The sequence below is a fragment of the Arachis stenosperma genome, chromosome 9 (assembly GCF_014773155.1).
Source record: "Arachis stenosperma cultivar V10309 chromosome 9, arast.V10309.gnm1.PFL2, whole genome shotgun sequence".
NCBI lineage: Eukaryota > Viridiplantae > Streptophyta > Magnoliopsida > Fabales > Fabaceae > Arachis > Arachis stenosperma.
The window spans coordinates 149520891-149530298 of NC_080385.1; the positions used below are offsets into that span (position 1 = coordinate 149520891).

General features: G+C 37.9%; 1 protein-coding gene across 1 annotated transcript; it reads right to left on the reverse strand.

Moving 5' to 3' along the window:
• Positions 1-331: 331 nt before the first annotated feature.
• LOC130947705 (vacuolar protein sorting-associated protein 36-like) lies at positions 332-1674 on the reverse strand. Its single transcript, XM_057876406.1, has 4 exons — positions 1445-1674; positions 975-1228; positions 797-896; positions 332-570 (listed from the first exon to the last, which is right to left on the reverse strand). Exons 2-4 carry the CDS (start codon positions 1081-1083, stop codon positions 534-536), a joined length of 246 nt encoding a protein of 81 aa, XP_057732389.1. The 5' UTR covers positions 1084-1228; positions 1445-1674; the 3' UTR covers positions 332-533.
• Positions 1675-9408: the final 7734 nt, after the last annotated feature.

The following is a 9408-nucleotide window of genomic DNA, read 5'->3' on the forward strand; positions in this document are numbered from 1 at the left end:
AATAATATTCGAGTAATAGAAAATAATGTTCATTATTTATGCAAATAGTAATCGGCCCAAAGGAAGTTTATTATTTGGCCAAATAATGAGCATTACACACTTTTGTTTATTTTCTATTAATTATGCGATCAATAATCAACCCAAAGGAAGATTATTATTTGGCCAATTAATAGAAAATATATGCGGTAATAAATAGGTTGCGAAGTTTAAGTTTTCATGTGCGCATTCAGTCGGTCTAAAAAAAGGCGTAATGTGTGACAGGAATTTTGACAATATTTGATTACTACAATGAAAGTGGAGATTATTTTTAAACATACAACTAATGTTCTATTACCAGCTTATCCTCCTCGGAAGAATATATACAAAGCATGTAAAGGATTCAAGAGCAATTTTTCAAATAAACACACTTAAAATACTAAACTGATAATTGCTTGCCTTTTATATCTGTAGTACTCCTTAGTAGCTCTCCGAAGATGATGTCTAAGTGTTGCCATTGACTTCTCATCAATTTCATAATCCATATCATTTTCCCCTTATTGGCCACCTTGTGGTTTAAAGGATGGGTCTTTCCTAAATTGGAAAAGTGAAGGAAACATACAGAGAAAGAGATCTAGTTATTATAATTTAGAGTGTGAAACTCCTTCAGCCTGTTAATCAATTCAAACAAAATCTCTAATTTAGTATATTTTCATAGGGTCATGTGTAATCTCAAGAGAGTTAAGTGTAATTGATCATTTATTCAATCATTAATCAACGTTATATAATACAAGTGTAGTGAACTAAAGTGAAAGCTTACCTTGCAACCTCAGCACGTCTTTTTGCTTGCTCAACAATCTTTGAAGTCAGGTTAATATAGAAACAAAATCCATCTGAACTTATATCTCTGCATAGCAAACCTGAAAGATTCAACCAAGATCACAAGTTAGAACACGGTTATCTTGCTAAAACTATTGAAGTAGTAAGCACTACCATACCCTTTCTCTCAGCAGACAGAAGATGCTCCTTCACCATTGATGGAACAACTCCAAATGTCCTTGCAGCATCACTAGCGCTTACCCCAGCCTGAAGAGCATCGGGCTTCATAACAAGCACCTTGATTTTAGTGAAAACCAACACCAAATCATACTTGCTTAAGTTAAATTTAACCACCTTTTTAATATAAGATGAGGTTGATGTCAAAATGACAAAAACGTGAATGAAGATTGACAATATTAGAAAGGGGCCTTATCTGTTTACAACAGAGAGAGAAACAAAAATTAGAGAAACCTTATCCAATATATATAAATCCAGCAGACATTTGGAGTTATCGATGTTAAGTTATCAACGCAAAATTAGGGAAACTTTTGGGTAAAATCACTAATGCAAAGATACAAACGAAAGGACATGACTTCATCCACCACATGATGAAATACAGAAAAACGAAGCTAAGGAAGAAGAAAGGAACCTGGGTTGCCGGGAAGGTTTCTCTTTTTCTTTGATGGTGGCTGTGTAAAAAGTGTCAGATGATGTTGGTGGTGGAGTCATGATGGTTCCAATTTCAGTTCTTATACCTGAGGAAACACTGTTATTACCTTCGTTTGAAGCTGAAGTCAAATTAGGCATGTTTTCTTCCACTACTACCACTTGTTGCTACTGCTAATTTTGTTGTTGTTGGAATATCAAACTCATCAAGTGTCAAGGGTTGGGATCAATTAAGGGTTGAGAACTTCAGAGTTCATAGTATAGTAGACTAATAGATTATACGCATAAAATGTGTCATGCAACTAGAAAATCTATGAGATGTAGCTTAGAAGCAACTAACAATTTTTCATACAAGAAGAACCAAATTCTAAACAAATAGTACTCGTATTTATTCTCTTAAAGGAAAATATAACATAGACACTATATGAAGAAAATTCAAAAAGGCAAATATAACATAGAGAAAGAATGAAAATACTTGCCCAATCAAGCAACTTGAGATACTCAGAGTAATATGTGTGGGAATGGAAAAACTAACTTAATATTCCTGTTAATAGTAGGACACATATAGATAGAAATTACAAGATACTATGGTATTCAACACTATTTCCATAGAAGCACAATTTAGTATTGCCAGAATCAATTTCTTAATTTAGCATTTGGAGATAAATTTCAAATTGTTCATATATGCATGTGGAATTGTGAACAGAGAAAATGAGATAACTGGATCCAATCAGTAAATGCAGTAGCGCATAGAACTTATCACCTAAGCAGATGAAACATATTACCCAATGATATAAACATGAAATTCTAGCATTACAAACTCTAATTTCCTATAGCAGAATATATGACAAACCTGAAATCATGGCCCCAACTTGAGATGTAATGTGCCTGAAAATTTGGCAAAAGTGAAATTATTATAATAACCAGAAAAATTAGAAAAATCAGCTGAATCATAATTTGAAATGTTTTTCGTTCACACCTCATCTATGGCAATGAGACTTAGCAGCCCTCTAGCGTAAATCTTTTTCAGTTTTGGCATAAACCCCGCTGTTGCTATCAACTCTGGAGTCACATATAGCAGCCTTGTAGAGGGCTTTCCAGAATTAAGATCGTCATGAATCTTAAAACATAAAACAGAACATTTCAATTTCCTAAACTTGTGAATAAGTGAGGATTTGGTTACAGTCATATAAATGAAATTTACCTAAATTCTTTCCCTTCCCATAAGGACAGAATCATATAAAATCAATGACATGAGAGACAATAAATTCAAAGGGGGCACAACAAAGAAGCTTGAATGTACCAATCACAATGTGCTTTAGAATCAATATAAACCAAACCCACTCTAATATAGAATCTCAGGATCAGAGAATATATATGTAACCATCTATTCAAACTGATAGACAAAGATAAATCATTTGAAAGTATTTTATCACTTCACCTTATTTTTTGCATCAGTTGATATTGCTGAAGAAAGAAATTCAACATTAATACCTTTCTCTTTTAATGCCATTACTTGGTTTTCCTGACATGCAGAAAGAATAAATGAGCAAAGCCCCAACTCAAAAATTAAATATAGCAAAAAAATGTAAAATAAAATGGATCAAGCTGGAAATATGCCTACCATTAAGGCTGTCAACAGAACAAAAGTCAGAAATCACAATTGTGCCTAGCATGCAAAAACCAAGTGAATTACCACACTGAATTCAGCTGAACAAAGATGCACAACTGTATATATTAGGAAATATGAACATGATTCACCTATTAAATGACAAACAACAAGCACAATTCCTGTTTTGGCTAGTGCAGGAATCTGATAACACATCGACTTGCCTCCTCCATTAGGCATAAGACAAAAACAATCTCTTCTTGCACCAAAAGAGGAGGTGGGAAGGTAATTGGCATTTTTTTAATTTCTTTTCTTTCATATCCAAACCGTTTATCAGAGTAGGACACTGATATAAAACTTTCTTCATGTTCTTTACTTTCTTCTTTCTATATTTGCAGCCAAAACATTGTTAAATGAAAAGTGTCAAGTGGTGCACGAAATTATGATCACACTTTTCACAACTCCACACAACTAACCAGCAAGTGCACTGGATCGTCCAAGTAATACCTTACGTGAGTAAGGGTCGATCCCACGGAGATTGTCGGCTTGAAGCAAGCTCTGGTCATCTTGTAAATCTCAGTCAGGCGGATTCAAATGGTTATGAGATTTTGATAATTAACAGGTAAATAAAACATAAAATAAGATAAAGATACTTATGTAATTCATTGGTGGGAATTTCAGATAAGCATTTGGAGATGCTTTATTGCTTCTGAATCTCTGCTTTTCTGTTGTCTTCTTCCAATCATGCATCCTCCCTTCCATGGCAAGCTGTAAGTTGGTGGATCACCGTTGTCAATGGCTACCATCCGTTCTCTTGGTGAAAATGGTCTGGCTACGGTTCTCACCGCAGGAGTAATCATCTGTCGGTTCTCACTTGTGTCGGAATAAGATCCATTAATCCTTTTGCGCATTGTCACTGCGCCCAACAGTCACGAGTTTGAAGCTCGTCATAGTCATCCTCTCCCAGATCCTACTCGAAATACCACAGACAAGGTTTAGACTTTCTGGATCTTAGGAATGCTGCCAATTGTTTCTAGCCTATACCACAAAGGTTCTGATCTCACTGATTTGAATGCTCTATTGTCAGGAGATGCTAGTCAAATGCATGGATCAGAGACCCAAGAGAATATACTCCAGCTGGCATCCAATGACTACGTTGAACATCATGTAGACCACTTGTGGTTGTCAGGCACGCGGATCTTGGCTAAGCGAGTACTGAAGATTGTGGATGATTGTCATGGATCACCCTTTCAGTCTGACCTAACTAAATTAAGTATGAGAGTATATCTTGGAGAAGAAGTAGGCGTGAATTGAAAGAAAAACAATAGTACTTGCATTAATTCATGAGGAACAACAGAGCTCCTCACCTTAATCTATGAGGTGTAGAAACTCCACCGTTGAAAATACATAAGAAAAAAAGGTCTAGGCATGGCCGAATGGCCAGCCTCCCAAATGGCATAAGAATTTGAAAACAGGGGAAGAAGACCCAAATACAATAGTAGAAATTGCTATTTATACTAAACTAGTAAACTAGGTTTACAGAAAATGAGTAGATAGTGCAGAAATCCACTTCTGGGGCCTACTTGGTGTGTGTTTGGGCTGAGCTTTGAAGCTTTCATGTGCATAGGCTATTCTTGGAGTTAAACGCTAGCTTGGGTGCCAGTTTGGGCATTTAACTCCAGCTTTGGTGCCAGTTCTGGCGTTTTACGCCAAAAAAGGGTCTCTGATGGGCGTTTGGACGCCAGTTTGGGCTATCAAATTTCGGGAAAAGTATGGACTTTTATACATTGCTGGAAAGCCCAAGATGTTTACTTTCCAACGTAATTAAGAGTGCGCCAATTGGGCTTCTGTAGCTCCAGAATATCCACTTCGAGTGCAGGAGGGTCAGAATCCAACAGCATCTACAGTCCTTTCTCAGCCTTTGAATCAAATTTTTGCTCAGGTCCCTCAATTTCAGCCAGAAAATACCTAAAATCACAGAAAAATACACAAAGTCATAGTAAAGTCCAGAAATGGGATTTTTGCATAAAAACTAATAAAAATATACTAAAAAGTAACTAAAACACACTAAAAACTACCTAAAAACAATGCCAAAAAGCGTATAACTTATCCGCTCATCACAATACCAAACTTAAATTGTTACTTGTCCCCAAGAAACTAAAAATAAAATAGGATAAAAAGTAGAGAATATACAATAAATCTCAAAATATCAATGAAGCTTAGTTCTAATAAGATGAGCGGGGTTAGTAGCTTTTTGCTTCTGAACAGTTTTGGCATCTCACTTTATCCTTTGAAGTTTAGAATGATTGTCATCCATAGAAACTCAGAATTCATATAGTGTTATTGATTCTACTAGTTTAGTATGTTGATTCTTGAACACAGCTACTTATGAGTCTTGGCCGTGACCCTAAGCATCTTATTTTCCAGTATTACCACCGGATACATAAATGCCACAGACACATGACTGGATGAACCTTTTCAGATTGTGATTCAGCTTTGCTAGAGTCCCCAGTTAGAGGTGTCTAGAGTTCTTAAGCACACTCTTTTACTTTGGATCACGACTTTAACCACTCAGTCCCAAGCTTTTCACTTGGATCTTCATGACACAAGCACATGGTTAGGAATAGCTTGATTTAGCCGCTTAGGCCAAGATTTTACTCCTTTGGGCCCTCCTATCCACTGATGCTCAAAGCCTTGGATCCTCTTTACCCTTGCCTTTTGGTTTAAAGGGCTATTGGCTTTTTTTCTGCTTGCTTTTTTTTCTTTCTTTTTCTTTATTTTTTTTCACCCTTTTTTTTCGCAAGCTTTGTGTTTTTCACTGCTTTTTCTTGCTTCAAGAATCAATTTTATCATTTTTCAGATTATCAATAACATTTTTCTTTTTTCATTATTCTTTCAAGAGCCAACAATTTTAACATTCATAAACTCCACTATAAAAAATATGCACTGTTCAAGCATTCATTCAGAAAACAAAAAGTATTTTCACCACATTAAAATAATTAAACTAATTTCAAGATAGAATTCAAAATTCATGTACTTCTTGTTCTTTTGCAATTAGAAACATTTTTTCATTTAAGAAAGGTGAAGGATTCATGGGACATTCATGGCTTCAAGGTATAGACACTAGACACTAATGATCATGTAATAAAGATACAAACATAGACAAAACATAAAGCATAAAAATCGAAAAACAAAAAAATAAGAATAAGGAAATTAAAGAACGGGTCCACCTTAGTGATGGCGGCTAGTTCTTCCTCTTGAAGATTCTATGGAGTGCTTGAGCTCCTCAATGTCTCTTCCTTGCCTTTGTTACTCTTCTCTCATGGCTCTTTGGTCATCTCTAATTTCATGGAGGATAATGGAGTGCTCTTGGTGTTCCATCCTTAGTTGCTCCATGTTGGAACTCAAATTTCCCAAAGAGGTGTTGAGTTGCTCCCAATAGTTGTGTGGAGGAAAATGCATCTCTTGAGGTATCTCAGCGATTTCTTGATGAGGGACTTCCTCATGCGCTTGTTGAGGTCCATGAGTGGGCTCTCTTGTTTGCTCTATCCTCTTTTTAGTGATGGGCTTGTCATCTTCAATGAGGATGTCTTCCTCTATGACAATTTCGGCTAAATTGCATAGGTGACAGATGAGATGAGGAAAGGCTAACCTTGCCAAAGTGGAGGGCTTGTTAGCCACCTTGTATAGTTCTAGAGGTATGATCTCATGAACCTCTACTTCTTCTCTAATCATGATGCTATGGATCATGATAGCCCAATCCACAGTTACTTCAGATCGGTTGCTAGTAGGAATGATAGAGCGTTGGATGAACTTTAACCATCCTCTAGCCATAGGTTTGAGGTCAAGCCTTCTCAATTGAACCGGCTTGCCTTTGGAGTCTCTCTTCCAATGGGCTCCTTCCACACAGATGTCCATGAGGACTTGGTCCAACCTTTGATCAAAGTTGACCCTTCTTGTGAAAGGATAAAGATCTCCTTGCATCATTGGCAAGTTGAATGCCAACCTCACATTTTTCGGACTGAAATCTAAGTATTTCCCCCGAACCATTGTGAGCCAATTCTTTGGGTTCGGGTTCATACTTTCATCATGGTTCTTAGTGATCCATGCATTAGCATAGAACTCTTAAACCATTAAGATTCTAACTTGTGGGATGGGGTTGGTGAGAGCTTCCCAACCTCTTCTCCGAATCTCTTGTCGGATCTCCGGATATTTGCTCTTTTTAAGCTTGAAGGGGACCTCAGGGATCACCTTCTTCTTGGCCACAACTTCATAGAAGTGGTCTTGATGGACCTTTGAGATGAACCTTTCCATCTTCCATGACTCGGAAGTAGAAGCGATTGCCTTCCCTTTCCTCTTTCTAGAGGTCTCTCCGGTCTTAGGTGCCATTAATGTTATAGAAAAACAAAAAGCAATGCTTTTTCCCACACCAAACTTAAAAGGTTTGCTCGTCCTTGAGCAAAAGAAGAAAGAAAGGAGTAGAAGAAGAAGAAATGGAGGAGATGGAGGTGGAGGAGTGGTTCGGCCAAGGGGGTTTGGAGTGTTTGTGATGTGTGAAAATCAAGGAGTAAGGAGGGGTATATACAGGGTAAGGATGAGAGGGAATCCGTGTGATAGGGCTTGGGTTTGGGAGGGAAATGGTTTGAATTTGAATGGGTAGGGTAGGTGGGTTGTATAATGGGAAATAGTGGATGGATGTGAGTGGTGAAGAGGTTATGGGGAAGAGGGTTGGATTTAATAGGTGAATGGTGTTTGGGGAAGGGTGTTACGGAAATGTGTGAAGAGGATTGAGAATGAGTTAGGGTAGGTAGGGATCCTGTGGGGTCCACAGATCCTAAGGTGTCAAAGATTTTTCATCCCTGCACCTTTCTGGTGTTTAAACGCCCTCTGTGTGGCATTTCTTGCATTGAACGCCAGGCTCCTGCCCATTTCTAGTGTTAAACGCTAGGCTGGCTGCCAATTCTGGCATTTAACACCCAGAATGCTGCCAAACTGGGCGTTAAACACCCATTCTGCTACCATTACTGGCGTTTAACGCCAGCCAGACACCACACACCTTTTTCTGGCATTAAACACCAGTCTGTATGCCATTTCTGGCATTTAACACCCAGAATGCTACCAGTTTGGGCGTTAAACGCCCATTCTGCTATCCTTATTGGCGTTTAAACGCTAGAAAGCTCGCCCTCCAGGGTGTGCTATTTTTTTGTTGTTTTTTATTTCTGCTTTAATTCTGCAGCTATTTTTGTGACTCCACATGATCATCAACCTAAAGAAGACATAGACTAACAATGGAAAATAAAATGAAAGAGTAATTAATATAGATAAATAAAATTAGGTTGCCTCCCAATAAGCGCTTCTTTAATATCAATAGCTTGACAGGAAGCTCTTACAGAGCTTCACAGGTACTCAGAGCATGATTGTGGCCTCCCAACACCAAACTTAGAAGTTAAGTGTGGGGACTCTGTCTGACTTTGTATTGAGAGAAGCTTTTCATGCTTCTTCTCCATGTTTACAGAAGAAGATCCTTGAGCCTTAAACACAAGGTAGTCCTCATTCAATTGAAGGACTAACTCCCCTCTGTGCACATCAATCACAACCCTTGCTGTGGCTAGGAAGGGTCCTCCAAGGATGATGGATTCATCCTCATCCTTTCCAGTGTCTAGGATTATGAAGTCAGTAGGGACGTAAAGGCCTTCAACCTGCACTAAGACATCATCTACAAGTCCATAAGCTTGTTTCATTGATTTGTCTGCCATCTCTAGTGATATTCTTGCAGCTTGTACCTCAAAGATCCATAGTTTCTCTATTACAGAGAGTGGCATGAGGTTGATACCTGACCCCAGGTCACACAAAGCCTTTTCAAAGGTCATAGTTCCTATGGTGCAAGGTACTAAGAACTTTTCGGGATCCGGTTTCTTTTGGGGCAATGTCTGCTGAATCCATGTATCCAGTTCATTGATGAGTGATAAACCACTATTTCATGGTTTATCTTGTACTCAATTGAGTGATTTTTATCAACTCTTTACCCACTTATTCATACTATTCGCATGGTTTTACTTTTTTCTTTCGGATTTTGTGCTATGATTGAAAACATGCTTCTTTGGGCTTTAAATTTGCTATGTTTAATCCTCTCTTATTACCATTCGATGCCTTGATATGTGTGTTAAGTGATTTCAGGGATTACAGGGCAAGAATGGCTTAGAGGATAGAAAGGATTCTCTGTTGGTTTAGAACTATACTTACAACGCGATTATATTTGTGAAATTCTCTACGATAGAAAGTCCGATCGTCAAAATGGCGCCGTTGTTGGGGAATCGCAAACGTGTGCCTTATTATTG

What these genes read in the sequence shown, in the direction of transcription:
- LOC130947705 (XM_057876406.1), bottom strand. Translation starts at nt 1,083, where the DNA reads ATGAAGCCCGATGCTCTTCAGGCTGGGGTAAGCGCTAGTGATGCTGCA. An exon ending in TCTGTCTGCTGAGAGAAAGG is followed by an intron (nt 897 to 974) that starts GTATGGTAGTGC and finishes TGAATCTTTCAG; the next exon opens with GTTTGCTATGCAGAGATATA. An exon ending in AGACGTGCTGAGGTTGCAAG is followed by an intron (nt 571 to 796) that starts GTAAGCTTTCAC and finishes TTTCCAATTTAG; the next exon opens with GAAAGACCCATCCTTTAAAC.